At 54.1% G+C, this 27,543-nt stretch overlaps 4 protein-coding genes across 4 annotated transcripts; 1 reads left to right on the top strand and 3 right to left on the bottom strand.

Moving 5' to 3' along the window:
* Positions 1-134: 134 nt before the first annotated feature.
* On the bottom strand, positions 135-1,703 carry PG985_010591 (methyltransferase domain-containing protein; the record flags this gene model as incomplete). The annotated part of the gene is made up of 4 exons (XM_066830359.1): positions 135-632; positions 999-1,085; positions 1,261-1,501; positions 1,666-1,703. 4 exons carry the CDS (start codon positions 1,701-1,703, stop codon positions 135-137), a joined length of 864 nt encoding a protein of 287 aa, XP_066681041.1.
* A 1,826-nt stretch (positions 1,704-3,529) lies between these two features.
* Positions 3,530-3,957, bottom strand: PG985_010592 (uncharacterized protein; the record flags this gene model as incomplete). Its single annotated transcript, XM_066830360.1, has 2 exons — positions 3,530-3,665; positions 3,878-3,957. 2 exons carry the CDS (start codon positions 3,955-3,957, stop codon positions 3,530-3,532), a joined length of 216 nt encoding a protein of 71 aa, XP_066681042.1.
* A 12,224-nt stretch (positions 3,958-16,181) lies between these two features.
* Positions 16,182-17,488, top strand: PG985_010593 (uncharacterized protein; the record flags this gene model as incomplete). Its single annotated transcript, XM_066830361.1, has 2 exons — positions 16,182-16,769; positions 16,847-17,488. The coding sequence occupies 2 exons, from the start codon at positions 16,182-16,184 to the stop codon at positions 17,486-17,488; spliced, it is 1,230 nt and encodes a 409-aa protein (XP_066681043.1).
* A 5,571-nt stretch (positions 17,489-23,059) lies between these two features.
* PG985_010594 (uncharacterized protein) lies at positions 23,060-24,768 on the bottom strand (the record flags this gene model as incomplete). Its single annotated transcript, XM_066830362.1, has 3 exons — positions 23,060-24,215; positions 24,275-24,528; positions 24,592-24,768. 3 exons carry the CDS (start codon positions 24,766-24,768, stop codon positions 23,060-23,062), a joined length of 1,587 nt encoding a protein of 528 aa, XP_066681044.1.
* Positions 24,769-27,543: the final 2,775 nt, after the last annotated feature.

Here is a 27,543-nt window from a genome sequence, read left to right on the forward strand (position 1 = left end):
ACGTCTCGATCAAGACGGCACTCGTATTAACGTTTCGTCTAACATCTACTTCTCAATCTATATCCAAGTTCCAGGAGCTGACACAGGCAGGCATCGTCGCCATCCCCCGGCCCCAGCCCATAGCCGTCAGCCCCCTAGGCCTTCTCGCCCCGAGCCAGGAACACGCGCCGCTTCGACCCGTCCTTGCCCGACCCATGCGTGAAGACGACACCGCTGCCCATCTCCTGGAAAGCAAACCCGCGACCCGCCCCCGCCGCCTCAAAGATGCCCTTCATCTGCGACTCGGAGAAGCCATGATGCGTGACCGTATGCGCCGCGTTATGGAACGCCTTATCACCGTCATGCCCGTGCCCGTGCCCGCGACCATGACCATGGCCCTTATTCTCCTCGTCCCCAAGCTTCACAATGGGCTCGTGCGTGACAAAGTCGAGAATCAGCAGCACGCCCCCCGGCCGCAGCCGCTCGACCAGCCGGCGCGCCGCCAGGGGCGGGTCCGCAAAGTGATGGAACCCCAGCCCCAGCGCGGCGAGGTCGAAGCCGAAGAAGCGCGGGGCGGCCAGGGCCGCCGGGCTGGGGTCGTCAGGGACCGTTACGTCGCCCACCACTGCATGCATCTCGTCCTCGGCGAGGCCCTTTTCCGCAACAGGTCAGGCTCAGTTTCCTTGCTTACATATGTATTTCCGTGGGCTGCGCGCGGAATCGCCGAGAGGCGAAGATGGATGGGTATGCAGGTGCTCCAAGATGGTGCAGTAGGCAGGCAGGATTCATGAAGAAAAAAAAGGGGGACACAGAGACCCTTCCTTCCAGACCTATCGTTTTCCATGTGGGGACCACCGCCGAGGCGACGCACGCAACGCAACGCACGCATGCACGCACACGATCACACACATACGTAGACAGGGTCCGGGTCCCAGGGATCGATGGAGGAGTGAGGAGAAGGGAAGGGGTCAGGGTAAGGAGGAGGCCGGAAGCGGGAACCAAAACGGAAGCGAACTTACTTGGTTCTGAGCCGTGGCATTGTAGACATCCACCATGCCCTCGGAAATGTCCACGCCAACACATTGGGTCGTATAGGGAGCCAGCGCCTGCGGTCGAAAACGGGATTTCTTCGTTAGCCTTTCCCCCCCTGGTCTGGTCTGGTAATGTACTTGCACTGCCGATAGTGGGTTCTTCTCTTTTTTTGCCTTTCCCCCTTCCCATCCGTCGTCCCCCTCCCTGCCAGCCACCCCGACTGGTTACTAAGTAGTAGGTAGTACTGACCCTTGACATTAGACCGGTGCCGCAAGCGTAGTCCAGCAGCCGCACTTCCCGGGAGGGAGAAGGGGTAGCGGTAGTAGTGCCGTTACCCTGGTCGGCGCCATCTGGTTCTTCAGCATCATCCTCGTCCTCATCCTCATCCGCGACCCAGTCGACGCCAATGAAGTCGAGCCGCTCTTGGATCGCCTCGGTCAGCTGCTGGATCGTCTTCTGAAATTTGGAGTCGTAGTTAGACGCCTCGTTGCTACCACGACGTGCATATCGTTAGCGGGGTAACATGGAGGAAAATGTGATGGGCGACGGAAGACGGGAGGAGAAAAAAAACCAGGGGCCCAAATCAAGGCCGCTACTACATGTAGGGTTTGCTACTATTGGAGTATCTGGATGGATGCAGTTGACAGGACATACTTGAAATGCGACCTGTTGAGTTCAGTAACCTCGGCCATGGCTGTCGGCATTCCCCAGTCCGTTGAGAGAGTGAGACCCCGTAAGCACTATTGCCGACAGGGGGTGGTATAACGATAGTGCCACGAGATATAATAGTAGAGAGGCGTTGGAGAAGATGGATTGGCTTGCTGGTTGGCCGTTGGTTTGCTATGCTTTTACCTCATTGAGCCAAACGCCAGCACGCCAGCGGTGGAATCCCTCGGGCTTTAGAACCCAAACCGGCGACATTTGGACTTCGCGACCGTGGATCCCTCGCACACTTTTGCCGGCGACTTATCGGCCACATAACCGTCCAGGAACCATGACCAGGCAGGTCAAGAGAATAACAGCTCCTCTCCCTGTCGCCCTCGACCCTCGAGCGTTCCTCGCCGCTCCAGTCAATATACCTAAGTCCGAAGCCTATATATCAATTACCAAGGCCTACCTGGGAATCTGCAAAGCTAATGCGCCATCACCCCGGCAGTGTGATAAAGTCATGTTTAGTCATGCGACTACTCGGAGGAAACTGGGCCTGGGACCCCCAGACTCTGCATATACTCACCGCTTCTGTACATGAGCTATCGCTTATATCCAGACAGCAAGCAGCAAGCAATAGTGTAGATATCGAGGCGACACGCGAGTGACGATGCCCAGAGGAGAAAAAAAAAAAGTGAGGTGGAGGTGGATGGGGAGTAGGAGCCGGATCCAAGAAAATAGCAACCCATTATACATGCATAACGCACTGCACCGGGTAATAGTCGATGTTCATCGATGCCTTGCATAAGTTGGACAGGACTGGACCAATGCGTGTGTGAGTGTGAATCTGAGTGTGTGTGAGCGTGCGAGTGTGTGTGCGTATGTTGGTGTGTGTGACGGCAAGAGATGTTGTGTACTCGTCGGGGCTGCCGGGAGATGCGATAGAACATTCTGAAGCCACGCCTCTATTTACCTATTTCATCATCAAACCGAGTGGCAAGTGGCCGCTGCACTTCCGCTGCACACTGCTGCACTGCACGCGCGCGAAAGCCAAGCACCAAGGACCTTTCCGTAGTCGCACAGAGAGCGGGATACTACTCGACGATGACCCAAGCTGCAGACGTGCGTCGGTCCGCAGTCACAAGTCGCGGCAAGCATGCGGGCGTAGCGGGTAGGTACTTGTAGCCTGTAAGAGAGGTATGTAGGTGGTTTTTTTTTCTCCCCCAACGGGTGTGTAGCCAGCGCCAGCTAGGAGGTAGGTAGCACCACAGCTGTAGTAGCGTGCATGTTTTCAGGCAACCTTGGAGGGTTTTTTTTTTTTTTTTTTTTCTCTCCCTCTACATATCCCTTTCGCTAGTAGCCTGGCTCCCACCCCAGCTAGCTTCCTGCCTTGGGGGACTTATCATGCACGGCGCCCAAAGCATCGAAAAAGGCGAGTCAGGCATCTCTAGCGATGACGACGGGCGTCTGCATCACGAACAAAACGGAAATGGGTTCGTGGATGCTGAGAGGGTGGGCAGCGAGTCGGTGCTATTTACACAGAGTGGTTGGCATGCAATGCGACGGCACTTGCGCAGGAAGAAGGAAAACCCCGTCCTCGTGGTCTCGGTGGTGGTAGCATTCGCCCAGCGTTGGCAAATGTTTGATTGGGGGTGTTGGGGCGGCCTACAGCACGACACAGCCAGTACGGAGCCAGTAAACTGCGCCACCACCCCTCCCTGCCGAGAGTGGAGAGACAGGCAGGCAGGCAGGTTACTAAGGATCCCAGGAGCCCAGGTAGTACACACGGCTCTGGCCTGGCTCCTCTTTGCCCGAAAAAAACGTGGAAACCCCTATTCGCCCACTTGCGGCAGGATTCAAGATGGGCTTATTAGTAATAGCAGCGAAAGGTACATGCCAGGCCAGCCTTCCGTGATGGGGCCCGGCCGCGGCTAAGGGCGAGCTGCAGACGCGACGGCTTTGCGGCCGCATCCTCCCGATACTTGATTGGCGCGCCGCACAGCACACTGAAACATGGGAAGGACATCGGCTCATGATATGATGCTGGGGATGATGAGGATCATCGCCTACGGTCAGCCACGGGCTAAGGGAAGCAGGTAGCTGCAGCGGCATACGATGAAGAAAAAGAAGAATACATGCGATCCTACATGACTACCTGGTTTCTGGGCTGCTGCAACTGTGAGCATCAAGTGCAGCCAGTACGGGAGCTCACACTTACCGTCGCAGCAATCCTACGCCCCGCCAACGGACGTTGAGGGCCAGCCTGCTTCTGCTCGCACGCAGCACTTCGGCATGCATGGTTCGGTTTGTTCAGCTGGCTTGACCGGACTTGTTATCGTCTACAAGTGGGGGAACCCATCGAAGGAAGCTCATGGCGGCCTGATGAATGTAACCTCACTTCGCTTCAGGTAATCACCACCGCCATCTGTCCGTGCAGAGGCCAAAAATCATTCCCGGGGAGCCCTTGAAAAACAAACGAAACGCTGCAGGATGTTTGACCAAAGTAGCCGGCCTCTAGTTAGCAGAAGAAAACCAAGTAAACCTACCGCGGGAAGCCCGACTATACGCCGGTCCTGCAGGCATGTCATGCTCTATTCTGCGAAGTAGCGGGGGAGTGAGATCCGGAACGGGGGAGTAGGCCGGACTCGATTGGATCGCATGGCTGAGGCCCGGGCTGCAAGGGAGCAATGGAACAGGGAGGGGGAAACAGGTGGTGTGTGTGCGTGTGTGTGTGTGTGTGTGTGTCGTGGCGGGGTAAAATGTAGGGTAGGATGGCCATCCTGGGCCCAGACCTGCTGGCTTGTCGGCGAACAAAAGATGGAAATTGTTGTTGGCCAACAATTGATTGTCGTTCGTGTCTGCTCTGCGTTGGGGCTATTGAATGCGAGCAAGGGCGGAATGACTTCCCGAAGCTGCATATGAACAAGATGACTTGTCACCCCGGTACGTGAGGTATATCGTCTTGGCTAACCGCCCATTGCACCAATGCATCTCTATCCCTTGGCTCTGTCTTGTCGCCCAGCAAGTACCTGTAGAATGACCTCGAGAGGCGAATTGCGTGTTTCAACGTACTCAACTTGACGATATTCGGGATGGTGAGTTAGGTTGCAGTGCTGCCTGCGACATCGGTCCCGACGTCATTCACGTAGCAGGTAAGAATCGTATTATCTCAGAGCCGGACTCCTTCTGCGTGTAATAGATTATCTCATGTGTCACGGGCTCATCGGGCGTATGATGGTTGCCCGAGTATGGTCTCTGCTCTTTGGCTGCCGCATAGTAGGGATGCTTGAGTACGACGTTGGTTGCGATGGCTAGACCTCAATTCCATATCCGTTCCAAGGTAGCAGTACCTGTCTGTACATGGTCGTCGGGCTCCCAAAGTTGGAAGCAGGTAACCTAACAGGCCAATAATACATGCAAGCCTAACCGACCACCAATGCCTTGATGCGCAAAGTCGAATTGTTGTTGATCAATTGATCTCCTGGTGGTGCTGCCAGCCTGCCTTGCGCCTTCCTTGCCTTGCCAGTAAGTACTTTCGGATTTCCATGGGTAAGTACTGAAATTGGGGACTGGAACTGGGAAGGAGGGGTCGCGCAGTGGGCATCCAACGCCTAAAGCCAGGGAAGATCGCTGGAGATATAACTGGGGCAATCAGCCTGCGGGAAAACGCTTCGGCTCGTTGCATGCATATCTCATCACGTGATATTGAGCATGGCCCATCTGATTGGCTCAGGGTGGATCGGGTCTCCCAGGCAGCCAATCACGTCGCGCGTTTTCGTCCGGTCTATCAATACTGACATTGACAATGTCGACTCGGATGGCGCATCATACCGTCGCCCCACGGAGCGGTGTGCCATTGCTGCAGTAGTCCCTTTTACAAAATATCCACCGTTTACAGTAGAGCCTATTCGGACATAAGTGACATATCATGAAGATGATGCTGGGCAGAGAGCTGAAATTCGCCGTCAGCGTTGGTCAGCGCTAGTCGCTGGAGGGGTACCCCGAATGGGTAGACGGTTGCTTATGACTTGCACCTGGTGTTCTGATCCCCGACCGCGCCTGACGCCTTGGCTCCTCCACGTCAACCCACCGAATGGGCTGTGGTGTGGCTCTCTGGAGTTTCATCATGATATGAGCTCCTACCACTGTCAGACGTCCTTCCGGATGATATCGACGGCTTATCTTGGTAGGATCCAATATACTGCACTACCCTGTGATCGTGCCGTGGCATCTGCAGGTGATCCAACGGCCAACCTGCCAAGACTCCTGGATGGCATTCCTGTCAGCGCGCTGTGGGTATCCATCCTGCTTATTGGTGGCCGGATGGTTGGACGAAACATTCAAAGGGCCAACGAATGCAGCCTTCGTCTAGCTATGTTATTTCATCAGAAGTCACATCACCCCCAGCAGTATCTTGCATACGCAGCAGCGTGCTTCGTATTCCGGCCAAGACTCCCGTCTGGTCATATTATAGCACATCTGTGGTCCATCTACGCCAAGCCCGCCTCGCTACCACCATCATACAAAAGGTACCGTCGTTGTTCACGGTGACTGGTTGTGTTAAGGTGGTTGGTGTGCTCCACAACGGTATATAGCTTCCTGCAGCTCAATGCTTTGGGACGTTGATATCATGATGAGGCTCTCGTTGCAGCCATGCTGTGAAAACGCCTTCATCGTGCCGAACGATCACTTCTTCAGCAAATAAGCAAACAAGCAACCACTTGTCCGACGCCTAGATCGATTATCAGGTGGATGATCATAAGACTTTCCGTGCAGTGTCGGTTAGGCGATTATCGGTTCCGGTTTCTCTATGTGGTCAGCCATCGGGGGCCCGAGGGGTTGGTTTCCCATCCGGTTGGGACGCCTCATTACGAAGCTTACCAACAGCCAGCAGCAGGCAATACGTGGCAGATTGTGAGAGGGTTGACATCTCTGCCATAACCAATTTTCCTTCTTGTTGGCCAGAGAGTGCAGATTAGCTGCTTAGGTGGCTACGAAGGCGGCTGGGTAAGTCGATCTGTCGTGGCTCGCATGCCATTCGACTCGGGATGGGTTGGACGGACTGGTTGGGTCACTGTACAACATGCATACCTAGGTACTTAGCGCATATATCATTCCGTTCGCAAGGCGGGAAACATACAGGCGACTGCTGCCCTCCGTTTGCTCTTTCTTGGATCTTATCACAACTGCGCGGTAACTGGCTCATACTGTATCCGCGGTGGTGGAGCCTCCAGGATCCCCCCTTCCGCTGTTGTGTGTGTGTGTATCCCAGCAGGCTAGATCGACTTCGGCTCGCCTAATTTGGCGCCCGTCGATTCACCGCATACATACAGTATACCACTACCATCAGGCACGCCTCGATGTGTCTGTTGATATGGATGATCGTTGGAAAACGAGATTGTGGATACGCGACGGGACACGCGGTGGTGAAACAGGGCCCATGATCCCGGCTCGCGATGTTTGCTTGTCGGCGAAGCGGATACATGCAAGCATGCTCTCCGGGGATATGGCAGAGTTTGGTTTCTGTGCTCACTTTAGAGTTTGATCTCATCTTGAGGAGTTAAGTTCAGGTGCAGCATGTTGACGTGGGAGAATAAGACTGAACAATATTGCTTCTTTTTGGTTTGGAAAGAGAAAGGTCTTGGGTGTGCGTGGTAGGCTGTACCAGTATTAGAGCCCGAGGAGGTTTCGTCGAGTTGTGAGCTGGGTTCTCAAGTCCTGACTTGTAAGATGAGTATTCTCGGTCGATTAAGCTCAACTATATATCTCAGGATGTGCAATGGCAACTGAATGGCCAAGATACTGCAACATCGCTGAAGGACTGCCGCTTGATTAGTAAGTTCAATCAACCTAAGCAGTGCTTTACCCGTCAAGGATCGAATCTCATTTGACTGAGGCATGCCAGTCTGTCATGGTGTGTGCAGTGAGTAGTACATCGCTATCAGCCGCTTGTAGCGTGAAGTTCATCGCAAGGATGGCGTATAGAGAACGAGATACTGGTCCATCTTCTTGCTCAGGTATGTAGGTATGAATGCCATGCAGGGTAACGGCTGAATCACTTGGCAAGCCCGCATGCAACCCTGCCCACCAATGACCTTCTGATTTGGTCTCTGTGCCGCAAGGGGAAATTTCCCGGTGGTATTGACTTTACGGAACCTCCATGTAGATAAGCCGAGTCATCTTGATGATATGATGGCAATCCTGAGCAGCAGCACATGCTGTACTAGATAGGTATATACCACTATGTACATACGCAAGTATGTAGATATCCTGTTAGCATGTACATACTCTTGTTTCCCCCCAGCGGAGTCGATTCCTCAATTGGCTGGTTCCACCATGCAATAAATGGGGTTGAACATGATATGTTGACGCCCGGGGGGTTGGGGTAGGAGATCTTTTCCCGTTGCGAGAGCGACGTGTCATCCATGCAGGACGACCAAAAGAGTCCGACCGAAGCTGCGTCTTCTGTAAGGAGGCCGTCATTCGAGAAAATTATAGGCTGTTTTGAATTCCCACCGCTATCTCATTCATGCATGGATATGACGGGACGCGGGAAGAGCCTAAAAGCGGGCGAACTGCATACATAGTAGTACCACGGCGGTATCTACCACCACCTAATATGTAGTTATGCGGGGGAGACGAGAACACAGAGAGAGTCAGATGAGAGCCATCCCCATTGCGCACTCGGGTTGATCTTAAGTGTTTGCTGCCCCGTCACCGCCGTTCGAGATGCATGAGACAGTTGCAAGGCGTGGTCAATTGATGCATCGATCAGATGGCTCCTCCACCTTGGAAGGGAGAAGAGCGCGGTTCTGCTCTGCTCTGCTCTGCTCTGTGATCACCACAATGAATGCCCTATGAAGCTATGTTAGGCTCGCAGGGGTTGGTTGGGTGCTTTGCTTACGTGCAATGGATTGATTGCACTGCTGCACTGGGTTTCCAGAAGGTACACGAGCTCATGAGGTGCTTACATACAGTACCAGTACCTTCGGTAAGGCAACCAGGGTACCCAAGGTGTGAGAAAATGGCGGTGTTTGGTCTGCCAAGCGAGGGCGGTCGACTCCCAAGGGGTCATACGTTTAGAGGCGCATGGGATTCCTTGACTGTTTGACATGCACGTCGGAAGGATTGTCGCGCGTATTGGCGGCACTGCAACGCAAGGAAACCCAACAGAAAACGGTTTCCAAGGTAAGAAGTTGGCAAAGCGGAACATACCTGACCGGCGGTATTCCGGATTGGGAAGCAAAAGCTGACAAGACCTCGTCGCTACACCCACCGTAGCCGGACAACAGCAAATGCAACCCAAAGCAGTAAATGGTAATCTCGTCCATTGGTCCCAACCACAAGGCATCACACCTCAATTGATCATGAGGGGTTACATCGACGATTGATTAAGCAACCCTTCTTACATCTCATCGGGTGGGGATGCAAAGACAACATCTGGCATGTCATGTCATGTCGTGTACTAAATGCACATACATAATAAATACACCCTCTGCATGTGCTTGGAAGCGAGACTAAAAGAACCAGAGAAGCAGGCGGGCCATCCGAAGTTGTGGGTGAGACAGAAAGGTAAAGAGTTGGAAAAAAAGAACAAAATAGAAAAAAATCCTGGTTTCTGGGTGTAGTTACTTAATGCAGCCAACACTGTCAGAGACGATTGATGGGTGAACGGCTTTGATATCTTCCCGCGGACGAAAAGTCGGGGAAGGCATGTTTGTGCGAAGAAAAGGAAGCGGGAAAAAGAAAAAGAAGCCCGCCGACAGTCGATGACCGACCGACCTAGGCCAGATTAGACAGGCTAAACGTAGCGATGGGACCAATCAAAATCTGAGACGATGTCGCTGACCTCCGAGATGGTAATTTATTTCATGGCCGACTGGGCATCATGTGCGGTTGCTGGTGCGGACCGTAGGATGACGGGACAAGAGTCGCTAAGAATGCGGGCGCGCACGTGAATGAATGGACGAAATAAAGAATGAAAGAACGAATGGTTGGCCGAGATTCCCATCCGCTCGAAGTGGAATCGGGGCTGCTCCGAAAACCCTTGAAAACCATATGGGGTCTTTTAATCTGACACTTCTGAGCCAGGCTCCGATTCAAGCCGAGCAGGTGCGCTATGGAGGCAGTCTTGCATCATCTCAGCTGGACCGTCGGTGCAGGTCTTTGCAGCAGCTCATCTCAATGGCCCCCCTTACCTCGGCCATCGCACTTGTGGGCAACAACGTGGCCACTAGGAATGTTTGCATACCCCAGGGCCCATACGCCCTCGCTGAAGGCTTCGAGAAGGCAAGATGGGGGGTCCCTCTGCCCCGGCCGAACGCTGTCCGAACGGAAGGGCTGGGCCGTAACGTGCCGAGTTGCATCCTGTATCGTGCTTGGCTCGGACAACAAACAGGCCAGGGTGATGCTTTCTGGAGGGGGTATAATGGAAGCAAACTGCCAGTCTCTTTCGATGTCAGTGGTGGCCATCAGCCAGGATTGTCTTGTCACCAGAATTGCTGAAACATGTAACCTTCCGTCCTTCATCAGGTTTGCTGCCAAAGGGTCAGCAGTACCTCGCATGCGCCGCCCTCCTTGACATCGCATTGGTTCTCGACGCCCGTTCTGGGATCGACGTTATTGCAGGGACGCTCAGGTCAACGTGTACATAGCTGTGGTACCCGACGCAAATCGACGATCAGGAAGGAGGCGGCTTCAAGAAGCAGATTGTTGAAGGGGAACAAGACGTCACGGCCTTCTTATTCCTCTTGTCCCTGGGCAGGCTTCCAACGGATTCTAAGCCCTCGGTAGGCGAGCCTTAACACACCAGAGACTTGGAAAATGGCTCTTAGCAGGAGGGACGTTCTGCCGCTTCCCAACAGCACATCATCTAGCCGACGGGACCTTGCATGTTGGTACCGCCTGGGCATTGGCAGTGCTACTGGAGCTAGGGCATGGTTAGTGTCAATCGCAAGATCCTTAGCCGAGCGCTCCTCCACCACCCAGCCGCTGCCTTTGGGAGTCCTAGTGGAAATGGTTGGCACACTATAATGGCATGTAGGTTGAAATAGCCACGATCTCGATAGCCATTGGATCACGACGAGGCCCGCCCATTCCAGTAGAAGGACATAGTGCCAACGGCCTTGCCTCGGAGAGCTCCACGAAGGTAAGGGCCGCTCAGTCCATAATTCTTAGCAGCGCTGAACGCAAGCGGACATGACTGCGCTATGTTTGCAGCTATACCCCACAAAGCTGCTGCGAAACGGACGCTGACGTGCTCAGGATTCCAAGGTTACCCAGCGCAGCGGCAGCCGCCATCGTTAGCACACGAAACAAAGCGGGTGTTGACCTTGCTATCGCACGCGGCGGCAGGGGTAGCCGTCCATGAGCAAAGACGTACCCCTGGTACTGAGCTGGTACCGAGTACGCTCTGGGCAGGCTTGAATTGGCTGCTGCGCCGCCCTTCTGGTTAGCACTACGAGTAGCGTACGTAAACGAGGCATGCCTCGACTCCCAATGCCCAATGCCATTGTGACCATGGTTCAGTTCAGTTCAGAACCTGAATACCGCAGCCCTCGTGCTAGTCCAGGGTGCGTGCCGTTGCAGCCATTCTCGTCGTTTCGGTCACTTCCGTGAATGCCGACGTATGCATGCCTGGGTGCACATAGAGGCCAAGGATCGCCCGTCCATTCCGACATGATCCTGCTCATTTTGCTAGATTTGGGTTTCAATATTGGCACTGAAGGCTACTACCGAGCCTTGGTGACGAGTAATCAACCCCGTCCTCCGAAATCCTAGTGGCAAGCCGACGAGGTCTGGAGTAGTTGTTGCGTTCAGCCACATCCCGCGATGAATTACCTTAATCCTGTGCGGAGTGCCTTGACCCTGGTCTTTGGGCCCCATCTGACAGGTGTACATGTCATTTGACCCGGCTTCTGGCGGTGGGAGGAAGGCAAGGACACTGCTCTTGGGCTTCAGGACCGCATGTCTGCCGTCCTGATTGCCAGCCAACCTTGCAAGGTACCCCGTCTCTACTGTGGGATTCCTCCTACCAAGCGTTTGAAGGGGGCAGGATGAGGGGTGGGAGAGCGTGCATTTCCACGGATCTTTCCAACAACGGGTAACCCCTCGATGAGCCATGTCGCTGGGTCCTGCTTCAATACCCGATGCCATGCCAAATCAGTCCACATCATGGTAGCGGGAGACAAGAGGGAGAGGGAAATGAGAAAAAAGACTCGCGAAGGTGCGTTAGATCGTCTGGATCTGACGTACCAAAGATGCAGGCAGGGCTGGCCCGCGAGGAGAGAAAATGGGAACCCATGCGATGCCACGGCCCCGCCTAGCCTAGGTCACCTTCCACTTCCTTCTCGCTCTCGACAACAAAACATACGAGAAGGCCAGGACGGATTTCGCAGTTTCACAGAAGTACTTGCGTACCTATTAAAGCAAGCCGGGGGGTGTACGGGCAAGGAGCGGTGTGAGAGCAAACGAACTGACAAGGTCTCTTGCAGGGAAAAAGCAATGTGCGAGCCAGAGCACTGGGACCGAGGCGGACGAGCTACCCTTTTCCCGGCTAGTAAACTTGCAGTATGGGGAGGGGGGTCAGTTGGGGTCGAATGGTGCGCGCTCGCGCATGTGTGCCCTGTAGTAGTATGCAGCTAAGCAACTATTATGTATCAATGTATGTATCAATTAGATGCCCTCGTGGGTGTGTGCGTGTGTGGGCGTGTCGAAACTTGAGCAACAACAACATCTGTACATGAGCGGGAGCATGTGCAAGATCGCCGCCCTGCAACTGCATGTATGGGCTCCATTATCGGCTTGCAACACCCAAAGCGAGTGTGTGCGTGCGGGCGTGGCAGGTGCGTGCGTGCGTATATGATCCATCCGGGCCCATCATGACGGGACTGGATTGCTCAACTAGCCCTACCAACTAACTCCATGTAAGAATGCATGATTAATCCATCCCTTCCATCGTGCTGCCAGTTCGTCTCTACTGTGCCCTGCCCAAGAACACGTATGTAAATTGGCAGCAACCACATGACTGAACGTAATGGGATCGCAATCCATCGAATAGGCCCGGGTAGCATGCACCTAATCTAAACCCCTAAATTGGATCAAGCCGGACCTGTCACAAACACATCGGTCCAAGCCATCAATGGAGCACTGGGAAGCCACCCCTCAAGTAAGCTTGTACCTCGTGTACATGCATGTACATACCAAAACGGACCACCCCCTCGATCTTGTCTTGTCATTCTTGATTGCAGCCGGCCCACGAGGAAACAGTGCACAGCAGCGGCAACTAAGGCAACACGAACCAACGATGGAGCGGCTGACTGCAAGCACTCTGCCACACTCGGACGCCTCCTCCTCTTCCTCCTCACTTCCCTTGGCCCTCCCAAGCCCGACTAACCCACGGCTGGCTTAGATGACCTATCGCAACTTGAACTGACTCCCGCCGTCTAGAATGGATCTTGCTACTTGCGTGCATGTACATCTCCGTAGCCAGCAGACGACACTGTGAGGTAGGCCTTAGCCGGGCTGTTAAATTGTCCTACCGTTGTCGGTGTGACATTGCGTGCCCGTTAAGTTTCATTTTACTGCGCTGGCCGGGCAGGGAAGCCCAGAAATCAGTCAGGTAAGGTAAGGTAAGCAAACGGCGCATGCTACTACCACGGGACAATCCGATCCTGCCGCTGCATCCAATATCGTACTGCCACTACCCATTGCAATTAATCGGACCCTGGCTGCCTGGTGCCTCTTCAATCAATTGAGAGACACCATCGATGTAACGACAGAAGGGCGCGATTCAAAAGGTCCGAGTCATCTCCTCCAAAAGCGGCAAAATCTCAGATCTGAACCAAGGTCCCCTGCACGTCCTGCGTCATAGCCGATGCTGCTCTTCGGCACGGCTCGAGGACGTTTGAAGGCGCAAATCCGCGTTTATGTGAGACATTCATGAGCATGCTACCTGTAATTTTTCTTCTCGGCCCCTTTCTCTTGCCCCTTGGACTGCATGGTTCAGCTGCCGTAGACTTCGCTGTCGCATTCAGCTCAATCAATGAAAAAGAGAGACAAGGCGAAAGAAATAGCAGAAGGGAGAGAGCGTGAGTGAGATAGGGTGAGCGAGAGCGAAGCGAGTAAGAGATGGAAAGAGCGAGCGACACGCAGCAACCATAAACCATCAGCCAATCTACCTAGTTAATGTTGTTTCTACCTCTCTTCCATTGGAACATTTCGAATACGGTCGCCTCCATCTCGTTTTGCATGAGTCGGGTTTCCGGGGTTGTTAAACAGCACGAGGCGGCAGTACTTAGGCTGTACCCCGAGCAGAGCAGCACCACCATTTCCGCAGGCTTCGATCGAATCAGTTTGGGACTTTTATCAGCTGCGGCCCGTCCTGCGGCCTGGAAGGTCCGTCCGTACTGGCGGGATCCGGGATTAGACGCCCCCCAGACTTGGACCTGATTGGCAAAGGATCCGCGGCTTTCCTAAAAACAACTCTTTTTTTCTTCCCTTCCAAAATTTTTCCCCTTTGGACAGGTTCCGCCCTCCTCTCGGTACTGATACCCTACACTACCTAAAACCTTGGCCCATTGCCACACATGCATACAAGTGCATGGCGAAGAGGAGCCCTGCCTAGCGACGACCTAGTCTTGTACATAAGCGGCTGGAGCAACACCCCGTCCACTTGCGCGACACGCCCCCTCCACCCCTGCCCGGCCCTGTCCTGTCCTGTTCTGTCCTGACCTGACCCTGTACGTACTTGTACCGCAACCACTGCACGGCACGTACTGGGGGCGTCTTGCGTCTTGGATGCAAGTAGTGCTTTGGGGGAAGACAAGCCCTTCTGACTGACACTTCTTCCCATTCCACCATCCATCCTTTCCTCCGCTGCAAGCCAATCGATCCCGAATTGGCGACGTACCTAGTTGACAGGAGAGAGCTCACCAGCAACTCCCGTTGGCGAGTCATCCCTTGGGTGAACTACTAGAGGCGCCTAGATCCCCTCCTGCCCGCCCGTCGCCCGTCCATATTTTTTGCCTGCTGCTCTTTTTCGCTGCAGCAGATAGACTGACACCACCATTCATCCATCCCCCAGGGGAACGGGACCTCGCCGTCTGTCTACCTCATCGGACTAGCCCATGGTCACCGACTGACTGGACGGCCCTTGCGCAGCAACGCGAAGCAAATCAGTGCAAAGCCAAGCCAAGCCCACACACACCCGCATCATCTGCCATTAATCGCGGCGGTTGACCAACATTACACGAACAAACGGCCTCTCCTACCCATCTTCGCCCAGATCAACCACTGCTACGACGTAGTAAGTGACACCTAGAAACACAAAAGGTATGTGGACGGTTTTTCTCTCTTTCTGTTTCCCCATTGCAAACTTGGGCATCTCGTCGCATTGGTTCCGATCTGCAGGGTCAGCTTGGACGTCTCGATTGGCACGCTGTCTTTAATCGGTATTTGGTCTGGGGAACAAGAGCACCCACGCAGCTTCTAACAGCCAACCTCTCCCCATCGTTCATTCCCACCACCTTCCTGCGCGCGCACCTGCTGTACGGGCTATAGCCGTCTCATCCTGTCATAGAATGCACCTTCCTCCCCTCGTCCAGTTGATGACGCTCCCCCATTGGACTTGAGCTGCATGTTCTCGGGTCTGTCTGATGTTACATGTACCCAGAGAGTAGGTAGTAGCAGCAGCGGCAACGAAAGCACACCAAAGAGACGAAAAAACCTGCGTCTACGGCCAAATGATGTTATTGTTTGCAGCGCCCATGCCCTGCAACTCTGCGTTCTCCATTTATTTTTAACACCGTCTATTTCTACACTGGTGCATTCCTTAAGTACCTACTGACGTTGGATATTAAAAGGGCTCTGACTCGCCAACCTCAAGGGAGATCCCGCACTCACATAGCAAGACCTGGCCTTCCCGGCATTTAAGTAGGCCCCGGTCCCGTCCGTCTTGCGCTCACCACGGTTGGCCCCGCCACTCCACCTACTTGCACCCAAAAACTTCGTGCCCGCTCCTACTCTGCATCTCTCCACTACGTCCTTTTCTTCCCTCACTCCGTCGGAGATTTGCCTAGGCGGAGCTGTCTTCTGCTTCCCCTCTTAGCTTTTGTTCATCCTTAGTCGAGGTTTGTGCAAGCGCCACGCGCGCGAGAAAAAGAGAGAGACAGAGGCAGCAATATTTTATTAGTGACCGATTCGCCACTCTTCTTCAGAGACGTGTGCGCTGCTCGACCCAACATCGTGTACTGAGGCCACCCTTCAGCCCGTCAGGTCGCAGACGTCTGTTTGGTTTCGGTGCGCGCGTGGTGAGGAGACAGACTGGCATGCTTTGCCTGTTGTTAGTCTGGACCGCCTAGCTACGTGCTTCAAGTCCAGTGCGAGCGAGCACTTACACGCAGATTGCCATCCCGCAAGGTCCGGCCGCTGTATCTCAAACACCAGGATAGAGGACGCCGAGCTACGTGGGTTTCTACCTACAAAACTTCATCCTGGCGCCCTCCAGCGTCTGTCATCGTAGTATGGCAGAAGACCGTCGCAGCAGGGGACCAAGGCACGACCAAAACGACGAGTCACAGTATCCTCCTCCTCCGGGAGAAGAAGACGAGCGGTCCAGATCTATTGCATATCATTCTCGGCCACAAATGGCGTCGGGAGCAGTAACCCTGCCGTCGATTCAAGACCCTCGCGGTGGTTATCCCACCCAAGGGGGGCAAGGATGGGATCCCAGGAGCTCTGGTAGTTACGGCACTTCGCCGAGCTCTTCAAACGGTTATCCGACAGAAGCCAGTAGCTCACACCAGGGTTCTTACTCTCCCGCCGGAAGCAGCGGTTACGCCCCACCGCATGGATATTTACCACCTGTCCAGCCTTCACCTCAAGATGCCAGAGGTTCCTATCCCCTGGATCCACGTGGGCCGCAGTACTATTCACCGGGGCGCCCAGCACCTTATGGCGCAAATGCTGGCTACGACTTTGCATATCGCCCAGATCGAGGCCCGCCAGGCCAGTATCCACCGGACTACGGTCGAGTTGGGCAACAGGTGATGCAGCCCTCTGCGCCGCGGCAAAGAACATCTATTGCGTGCAAGTATTGCAGGCGACGAAAGGTAGGTCAAACCAGCTCCGTCATTCACCACATGGACAAAGTCCGCGTGGTTTGGATAATACTAAACTCCTTTTATAGATTCGATGCAGTGGATACCAAAATTCCCCGGGCGGAAAATGCACAAACTGTATAAAGATGAACCAAGAGTGCGTATTTCAGCCGGTGTCCAATACTACATCTACTGCATTTGTACCGGTTTCTGCGCTTCAAAACGGAATTCCACCCGGTACTCAGCTCTTCGGGGCATACGGCCAGCCACTGAATCCCCCGTCGCACGGGCAGCCAGGAGGCGGCCATTATTCTGCGGGGCCTCCCGGGTACGAGCAGCCCTTGCCATCGCCGACAGGGTCATCATACTCTTACCCTGAAGAAAGGGTAGAGCCAAGTGCGTTGGCAGGCATACGGCGCCCGCGTCCGCCCGAAGAGGATCATGCCATGCGGTTGCCGCCTCCAACGACGTTCCCGGACGACAATTCTCGAAGACGCTCGCCATCGTCAAGCAGCAGTCCGAACCACCTGGCCCCTTATGCGTCACTTGCAGCACAAGGAACACAACCGTCAGGGTTTGATAGCCGCACTCCTCCGCCGAGGGGTGGTTCGACTGGACCGCCCGTGAGCGGCACCTCGGCCAGCTCCGTCATGAGTCTAGGGAATATAATGGATTCGGGCAACGATATCGACAAAGGCATGTTGGGTCGGTTGAATCGACGAGGGAAATAATGGGTTTATACGGCCTGACCGGTCCCGGCGGATGGGGTTTGTACGGTTCGACATGACTGGCGCGGGATTCTTTTGAAGACCGGCCCTCGAATCATTATACGCGAGCGATTCGGCTGGATTCGGATTCTCGCCTCGTCACTGCAGCATTTGTTCTGATCGTTCGACATTTGGGAGGTGAAAGCTCTAGCGTGGTTGGTTCCATTTGGGCCATGTTAAAGAAATGCAGAGTGGTTTTAGATCACGTTCTAGTTTGGCAACAAACACTGTTAGCGGGTATATCAAACTTGGTTTTGTTTTCCGCAAAGGGTTCAAAATGTTATGGGATTTTCAGATTGTTTCTACGAGCTCGAGAGGAGAAGAAGATGGGCCTGCCTCGCGGCATCGACTCTGCGATTTGCTTTGTTGTTTCTGCTGCTACTACTCTGATTTTACCCAGAACATATTCGAGAGAAGGGGGGTTGGGACAGTGGGGGAAGTGATACACCGAGCGATGAGAAGAGCCGAAAGAGAGAAACCAGGAGGGTTGCGTGGGCATGCTGTTGTCGAACGGCCGACTTGCGAGATGGCATCGCGCTCTGTGTTGGTTGCTGGCGGACATTCACGCGTGAGCGATGGACGGCGTAAAGGGCTATATGTGTCTTCTCTTTCTCGTTGGTTGGACGGCATGGGCGATTCGGATGGGGGAGGCGCGAAGGCTTCTCGGTCCAGGACAGCCCTTTCTTTGTCGGGCGGTAGGCCGAAGGCTACCTCGTCCGCATGATACTGTACATAGAGAGAGAACTGGACAGTCTATCTCAACCCCTCCCCTTAGCGGTTGGTTGGTCCCTCGATTTCGTTGCGTGCAAGTACCGTGCTACTTGGAGCTAGTTTGCGGGTGAGAGGCATGCTTCTGGCAGGGTGGCCCGAAAAAAGGGTGGATTGGCCCTGTTTGATAAGCCCACGATGATGATGAGGGTAAGCCAGTCCCCTGCCTGGTCGTGTACCGTCAGCTCCCCAAGTGCGCTGGACTTTGCTGTTTTGGCGAGGCAGCGGAACCCAGGGCCGGCCGAGTAATTTCTCGCAAGCCACGGTATCCCGGCATGCTTCCCTGCTGCCGTTGCACCGGCCGCAGTCGATCAGGATATGGGCGGGAAAAGAATTGTGGCCTCTTTTTTCCCACCACCCAGTTCTACGCCATGGTCGTTCATTTTATTCTGACTAGTAGTACATACTGATTACATATGTGTTGTTGGTTGTTGGCGGTCTGGCTGGCTGTCTGGCTGGCTGTCTCTGCGCCGCGTTGGATAACAGCGTGCTAGCGGCAAACCCGTCGTGAAACTAATTTGCGACTAAAATTCCCCTTACGCTGGGCAAATCTCGACGGTTGACTGTGATGGCTACTACCGATTACCTATTTACTACTTGATGGTCTGTTAACTACATATAAATGAATGGGCGGGCTTATACATTACTGGATTATGAGTACGTACATGCAGAAGAAGATTGATGGACAAGGAAAGGCAAAGGGAGAAAAGGCACCGACTTTGATCAAATGTTCCGGACCAACATCAGCTAGGCTCCAGGCAAACAGGCAGGCAGAGCTTATCAGAGCAGAGAAAGCGTGTTGCGTGTTGTTGGTGGCCGATGGAAAGAGGCAGTCGCTCCGAAACCCCCCCCCCCGCTGCTAATGGGAAAAAACCAGGCAGCCAGGTCTCGTTCTTGCGCCGTCCAACGAAGGTTTTGTGGATTGCCGCAGGAGGCTGACTGATTGCCCGCGAGCGTTTTGGACGCCGCCGCCCACTGCCCACCTCGTCTTGTCGTAAGAACGTGCGCATCCGAAAGTTTAACCTACACACACTTAGTTGCATTGTACCTACCTTTTCCCTTCCGTCGTGCTGTCGTCAGTTTCGGGGCTGATGGGGGGGGGGGGGGCTGTTGGTTTCTTCACTTTTACTCGCACACGACGCGTAGTGGTAGAGGCCCTGGTGATTGCTAAATGCATACATACATACCTGCTCAGGAGCGAGGTGCCGAACGGAAATTCACAGGTCACTGCCGAATTCTATGGTACCTATCATCACTGTAATCGTTTCTCCCAGTACCTACCTACCTACCTACCTACCTACAGTACCTACCACTGCCTACCTACTTTCTCATTACGGCCCACGGCACGGGTTCCTCTTCGCTACCTGCTGTACCACTCTAAGCCCTCGCACCCGGACTACGAGTCGATCACGCCGTCGTCCATGATGATCTCATATCATCATGGGTGTGGTTGCTGCACACCCCCGAAGTGCTAGTCGACGCCAGCGAGTGGATGGCCCAACTCAAAATACCCGTTGCGCCCGCGGGCTGGCGGGATCGGGAGGCGACGGCTAACTGGCACCCCGTTGATGGTGCCGAGTTGCTCTACTCTACTGTGTTCGGGATGGCAACCACTACGAGTCATAAGTCAACCTGGAGCGCCTTCTCTTTCTTTCTTTCTTGCCCTACCTCATCTTCTCTTCTCCCTGATTTGATGTCACTGTACCTGCTACGCCGCCTCTCCCGGCGCTGCGAGCTCATCTTTGATCTCCTGACTTGCTAACCTCTCAGGCGTCGATACAGAGAAGCTAAAGATGCAACGTCTCTATCGGAACCCCAACCTATCTACCGAAACGCCCCCTTTTTCCGAGCCTGCGGTGATCGCCAGTCAGCCTCCGTTGTCCTCCGACGAAGAAGAAAAAAGCCCTTGCATTCCCGATAGCTGCCCCATGATCTCCAGCAGACCTGCCTGACTTGCAATTGCATTCTGCTACTGCCAATAGATGCATGCAAGCCAGCCCAAGAGAGCATCCATTTTCGCCCGACTCCTGGCACTCGATGGGACCTACTTCAATACCCAAAGGCGAGGCCATTTGGATCCTCCAGAAATATACCCTCTAGAGCCTAGGCGGCGACGACGACGACAACACATTCGGGCACTACGGTGGATGTTATGTTACATCACTGCTACCCTATATCCGCCAGGGGTCCAGTTTTCCTCGGCAGGCATGAACTGCTAACCGTCGATGGATTATTGTTTGCAACTGCACCACACTGTGGCCTGAACTTGATCCCACACACGCACCACAGACGAAAGAACTGTGGTGTCTTTGCCACGCGCGCGCCCAGTCGCCGTCTTGTCTTCCGCAGAGGAGGCGCACGCGCCCGCCCTATACGATGCGTTCGTGACTATAATCGCCCGAGCTCCACTCGCCACCCCTGTCGAGACCCACGACTCGGCCCGGTCACTTGCATACGCAGACCCATGTGATGCTATACTCGAGGGGCCTCACCGGGACCAAAGCCCGAACACCTTTCTCCGGAAACAATACGTGAATTGTTCGTTTGCAACAGTTGGGCTGCACCAAACAAACCGTATTTTATTGTCTTGTCGGGGTTCCCCTCCTTTTCTGTCTGGGCCTTCACCCGAGTTTGCGGTCTCGGCGACCCAGCCCAACTTTAGGGAGCTCGCTTCGGGATCAGGACGGGCTTCGTCATGAAGTTCTTCTGTTGTGGCCTGCACGTTGCATATACATTCTCAAGTCTATCGCTACAGCGGACTTCATGGCCGAGGTTCTCATGGCCAAGACCCGCACCGCCCCGGCATCAATGGTATCAGACCACGATGGCGCCTTTCGGCCGCCCTCCTACACAGTTGTAGGCACACTGAAGCGTAGGGTCATCCTTTTCTTCTTCCTTCCTGGTTACAACACATGCACATCAAGTGATGTGTGTCTGCACCTAGGGGCTACCTTGGATTTACGAAGGACAATGGGCCGTGACGTGACATGAACAACATTGTACTTTTTGCTGCATCGTAGGGTCTTTGAACCAATGAACGAAGCTTATCCGAGTAATAGATAACACAAGATTCCTCCTTTGCAATCGATTTGCCTGCCTTTGCTGTATTGACTTGTGAATGCGTTCTGGGTCCCGTAGTGTTGCCTTTTTTCCCTTGTCTGGCTCACGCTGAGATGTTTCTATGCTAGGATGTTGCAGGTACATGCTATGAAAGGTGCTCTACATTTCCTTTCTTATATGTTTTGCCTCGAGTTGGTCTACGTGATGAGGCTACAACTTGACTGCCACATAATCAACCCCCAATGCACATTGACAAAAAGTGAGGGAGCGGTCAGGGGAAGCCCGCAATGGCTATTAGTAATACTACTTACCGCCGACCTTCACTGTTGGTCTCGGGGGCGTATGCTTCCGATGTGTAATTACCAACTGAACGAAGTTCCCCATCTCTGGAATGATGTCCTGCTTGTCAGTGTAGGGTAGGATAGCTCGTATGAAAACAGTAATAGCACCTGCAGAGTGTTTTCGGATAGCTACTTCTGGGGGTGTTACCGAGAGCGGGCGCGCACTTCACTTCTCCCCGGAAATCCGATCGATGATGCAAAAAGCTCGGGATCCCTCCGACCTCGAGTCATGGGCCTTCACTTGACATGACGGCAAGTCATGCGGTTTGCCCCATTCCCGGTGAGCGCTCCGGGGGAAGCGCGATAGGGTGGGACGAGAAGAAAATATGGTCTTGTCCTGTCCGGATCATGTTCGTATGGGTGGTACTGTAAGGGGGGGACAGGTGGCCACTAACCAATTCTCTCCTCTTGCTGTTTGATTTTCCATATTCGACGCTTCCCCCCCTTACTCGTGGAGGAGATAAAGAAATGAAGCCTTGCTTTCCCGCGTATCCCGTCGCCAGCCCTCCTTCTCCTTACCTGGATAGAAACGTAGGTAGACAGGCACACTCCTGATTACATGTGTTTCCGCCACCCTCCCTTCCCTCTAAGTAACCCATCCTTACAGTATCCTTGGCAAGCGAACAGACGGCAGCGGACCGGAAGGCCCGTTCATCCGAAGTCTTGTACATACTTACAGTATTCTCTCTCGCCTTATTGTCTGGGGCTTGTCCCGGCTCGTTTAGTGCCCGTCCGAAGCACGACACGCGGCAAGGCGGGTCGGTTGATCGAACCATAGTCTCGAGAAATGGATACTGTACCTCTTGCCCTCCCCCCCGTCTCATGGCCAGCCCAGCCCGAGCACGAGGCATTCACTTTACGTAAATCCCGAACCCGTTTGACTCGAAGAAGAGGCGTCGGATCCGCGAAACGAGCTATGTAATGAATGGTATGGCCGTCGTATCGCTCGATACGGACACGCTGGAGTTAATATAGATGTAGGATACCCATCACCTCTCACTTACACTACCTGATTGCAGGTCCATCTCTCAAATAGAACCAGCGACGACTGTTGCGTGCCGAAAGGCTCAACTTAGGACAGATACTTAATGTTATATGCCGTATTAGATTGCTCACTGTCTCTGTATTGCTCACCCACAAATAGTGAATTTCCCGTGTGTACCAGGCGCCATATTCGTAACTCGTGATTCGTAAAATTCGTGCCCGAAGCAACGCCACTGTAGCCCCCCTATAAGCTATCTTGATATCGCCGCCCAGAATGGCAAGACGCCTGTATATCTAGAGCCCGTGTTTCTTAAGTTGCCCCCCTTTTTATATATATCGCACCGCACAACAGGCAAACAGTGCTGTTTCCATCATCATGATATCAACCTTCGATGGCCGTCTCTTCTCTAACCATCATCTGACCCTGTACATTACGCTCGAGCACAAAACACCTCTCGGCATAGATGCCTTGCTCGTTGAACGCCCTCCAGCCCGCATCGAGGCGGCGGACGAGATGTCGCCGCCAGCCGCCCACGTTGATGGTGATGGAGCGCCACATGGGGCCCGCCTTGCCCCGTACCAAAGTGCCGAACGTCTTCATCGCCGCCTCGTAGTCGCGGTCGACGTTGGGCGGCTGGTCCTCCAGGGTGCTGATGAGCGTCTGGACATGTAGCGTCAGGGTGTGCAGCCGGGGAAAGCCGCAAAGGGCGCGGAGGAAGAGCGGCGGGTCGCACATGGTGATGTCCATGTCGAGCTCCAGCGTGTGCAGGTTGACCAGGCCCCGGGAAAGCTGAACCAGGTCGTCGATCCACACGGTTGGGCAGCCGCGGTACTCCTCGCCGAAACCGACATGGTCACGAAAGCGTAGGACCTCGAGCGATCTCGCGTGCCGAAGGAGGGCGTCAACGGGGAAATACTCCGTGTGGCAAGTGATCTTGAGACTCTGAAGAGCCCGAATCTGCCGGCACAGCACGTAGAGCCCCTCGGTGGCCTGGCGGCGACGATCTGGGAGATGGGCGCTGAAATCCTCGCAGTGTAGTTCCTCGATGTTCAAAAGGTGTGCGAAGGGGACGGACCGGAGAAATTCGAAAACCGGTACATCGACGAGCCTCAAGAGACGTATTTGCGAGAAGTCCCAATGCCGAGCTACCTCTTCCGCCGTGTGATTCCAGTCATATGATTGCAATACAAGCTCCTTGAAAGCCGGGAGCCGCTCCTCATCTGCAAACACGAGGCGTGTTCCCTGGCCCCTATCCACGTAGTGGAATGTGTCGAGTCGCCTTGAATGTAGCAGTAGTTGCTTTAAAGACTCCAGCCGAGTGGTGAGTGGTGGCGTGGGGTTGCCCATCTTCAACGAGGTAAGAATCTCCGTAGGTATCGCGCGAAGATATGTGTCTTCGGGCTCCGATCCGAAGTCTCTCAGCGGCAGGTCATCCACGTATAGCTTCGTCTTGCTGTGCTCTATTTGTTGTCGGCTGAGGATGTCGGAAGGCACATACATGCCGCCGCGGCAGAACTCGCCCCTAACGTACTTCCATCTGGAAATGTGTCAATATGGTGCCCAAGCAAGAGAAATCCCGTAACAAGAGAAGCCTACCTGACAGATAACAGGCGATGCACGCCGCCCAGTAGGTGCTTGATTCCTGCCGGATCAAGGTCGCTGGCTACCTCGACATGACGGGTGTATCTGTACACTTTCTGCAAGGCGTATGGCAAGTACACGTTGCTAGCCGGGGCGATGATGCGCTCGGTCAAACGCAGATATTCGTACTTGATGGGCGTGACGATGGCATCAAATCTCCGCGACAAAAGACGAGCATTTTCCAGTGAGCGGGCGTCGAGGTCCCTCAGCTAAGGTGTTGTGTAAGTATTGGCGCGGGTCTTGGCCTACCTGCCAAGGAGCGAGAGACGTACATGTGTAAATACCAGGGCCAAGAGCTCCGTACTGAGATCGTCCAAAGACCAACTGGGTCGCGCTGGGGGGAACATTGATATAGTAACTACCCGTCCATGTCCACTGAGAATAGGGTCCTTCAACTTGAGGGAGGAAATGGTCGAGGAGGGCTTGCAGATGACCTGGGTCGGGGCCATGTCGACTAAATAGAAAAGGTAGGAGGGTACTCCGTAATCAAGAGCCAACAGGAAACCGAGACAAGAAGATGGTTGTCAGAAGGCCCCATGCCGCGTACCACTCGTACAGGTTCCCTTGAGGAGAGAGACCGAGAGTCTGACTGGAACTGGCAGACGACCCTGGTCAGGCTAATAGGCACAGAATAAGCGAGACGGCTGGCTGTACGAGATTGGAGCAGAAGCTGCTGGCTGGTAGGAATAATGAGCGAGAGCATGCACGATACTTATTCCGACCTGAGGTGGCCGGCAGAGAGCCGTTCTGGCATCTGCAATCTGCACTGTTACGTCTACCTGACAGACAAAGCTAGGCCGGATGGGGAGAAATTTACGAGAGGCTCGTCGGACAAAACGAGTGGCAGCTTTCTGCCCTGCTGCTAGGTAACTGGAGCCACTTGGGTACCCAGAGCAACGACCGACGGAATTGTGGCGTGCAGTGCAGTGCAGCACCTGCAGCTAGACAGGCGGACAAGCGATCCGGAATGGCAGGCGGGATAAGATGCAAGTTGCCCAAGAGGGAGAGGAGCCAGGAGGGATATCGGATAAGGTTGACGTCGATCAGGCATGGCGTGAGCCAGGGAGAACGAGCATCAGACAAACGGGAATCGCAGGATATGCAGGCGGGTGGGTATGGGAAAAAGAAGCAGACGCAACTCATCCTAGCAGCAGCAGCAAGCAGCAGCAGCATGTACAACGGCGCGGGCGGGTATGCCGGTGGGACTTGGGAAAGACTCGCTCACGAAGGAGGACGACTCATCGCCCCGACACCCGCCAAGCCTCTACCAACGATCGGAAAGGGAACAGATAGCGACTACTAGACGTTGGGACGAACATCGTAAGATGGGTCGTTCTCGCTTACTGGATTTCGGGATCCCACAGTTGGTGGGCCTTTTCGCAAGTTGGTATGTATTGCTGAGCCCTTGACGAGGAGGCGGAGGAGCAGCAAGCACCGCGTAGTCTGCAGCAGGTAGGAGGACCCAAGATGAAGAAGTGAGTGCTGAAGTGGAATATCAAACTCGATAGCTTTCCCTTAGCAGGGGTGAGATGGCAGGAGGGTCGAGTCATGATTGGCTGGCTCGCACCGTCTCGCTGGTGGGCACTTGCAGCAGTCCGAAGTTTCGCAAGTATTCCCCAAAAAGAGTTGGATCTAGAAAAAAACCGCTGCCCCGAATGCCTGGGAATCCAATCGCCCGCTTCCCTGCAGGACAGGGGGAGGGGAAGGTTAAGAACGGCGGGAAAGGACCAGGGCCCCCCCCCACCCTAAACCTCCTAGCCAATTCCCCTACGTAGGGTAATACCGATTTACATGGATGGTAACTCGCATGCAGCTGCACAGCAAATATTGATTCCTTTGACAACAAGAGCTGCTCCCACCAGATGATAGTAGTCGTTCAATACGATCGCGGATAAATTTGGGATCGTTCAATGATGCTGTCATGTTGTTTATCCCGCTCGAGTGGATCAACTAACTGGCCTGTCGGTTGCATGCGGAAAGCGGTATACCAAAACCCGCGCTCCCACCAGTAACGAGATAGAATCGCGACAAGCGAGATGCGAGAGTTGAACGATAGCGGGGATGCTCCTCATTTTAGTCAGAGATTGGAGCGGACTGGGGGCAGGCTAGCAACTTGGCTTTTTCTCTCCCAGATGGAATACGATCGATACTACGGAGTCGGCCAGAGACTATCATCGGAGCTCCCATTCTGTAATAACTCGCCCGACTGTTGCTGTTCAAGTGTCTACCTAGGCAAAGCAAGAAAATGAGCAAGCTTTCGAAGGTACCTGACAGTAGGCAGGCTTGTTCGAACTTGGCTTCCCATTAGAACAAAACAAAACACCTTCTTTTTGGAAGAAGAACATGCAAGACATGAGACGACGAGCAAGAGCAGGCAAAAATGACGACGTTGGTTACGATTGGCAGAACAAACCACCAACATGATCTGTACATGGTTGGCTTAGCCTGCATGCAGTGGCTACCCAATCGCAACAACTCTTTTTCGCTAGCTGCAGCTTGCAGCGCAGCTGGCCTCTCGCCTAATCTCATTTTGAAGGGTCTTGGAGGAACCACCAATGTCTCTCACTCTTTTCTTCTTCTGCCGCTTCTTTCGCTTTCGAGCAGGGTTCCAGAACGTGGCAGCGCGAACACCACAGAAGGCCACTAATACCCAATCTCTGACCGCGCGCAGGATCCAATCTGTGCGAGGGCCCAAAAGCAGAAATAGAAGAGAAAGAAAAAAGAATAAAACGCCTGTTCTAAATACAGTAAAGGCCAGCCAAAGTTTGGGCCAAGCAGCAGCTATATCAGATGCAGAAGAAAATACCACGTTTCCGTCTTATTATTACCTATTCTGAAAACAAGCACTCTCCCGGTAAGAAGCAGATTACTGTATCGCACCGGCCGGGCCACCACCCTCGTATCGTGACGACATGGCAACTGAGAAACATACCCTTCTTATTCCCTCCCCCGGCCCGTCCATTTTACCTCTGCCCCATAACTTGTTTCCTTGCGTGTTTGCGTATGATTGCGATGCGCGCGCGTGCTCTCTGCCCGACAGCCGGTATTTGCCATGTCCCGCATGGGGAACAGCCCTCGGCGTTTGCCCGTTCAAGAGACGCCATTCCCACCTATGCAGCAAGCATGTTTCTAGAATTGCTTCCGGGGCGAGAGCCAGAGCCGGGGTCTCATGCAAGCAGAGACGCCATCGTGCAGTTGCAGGCGCGTGCTTTTACGTGTACTAC

The sequence above is a fragment of the Apiospora marii genome, assembly GCF_038362585.1.
Source record: "Apiospora marii strain CBS 49790 chromosome Unknown utg000007l_segment0_segment0, whole genome shotgun sequence".
In the NCBI taxonomy this organism is placed as follows: domain Eukaryota; kingdom Fungi; phylum Ascomycota; class Sordariomycetes; order Amphisphaeriales; family Apiosporaceae; genus Apiospora; species Apiospora marii.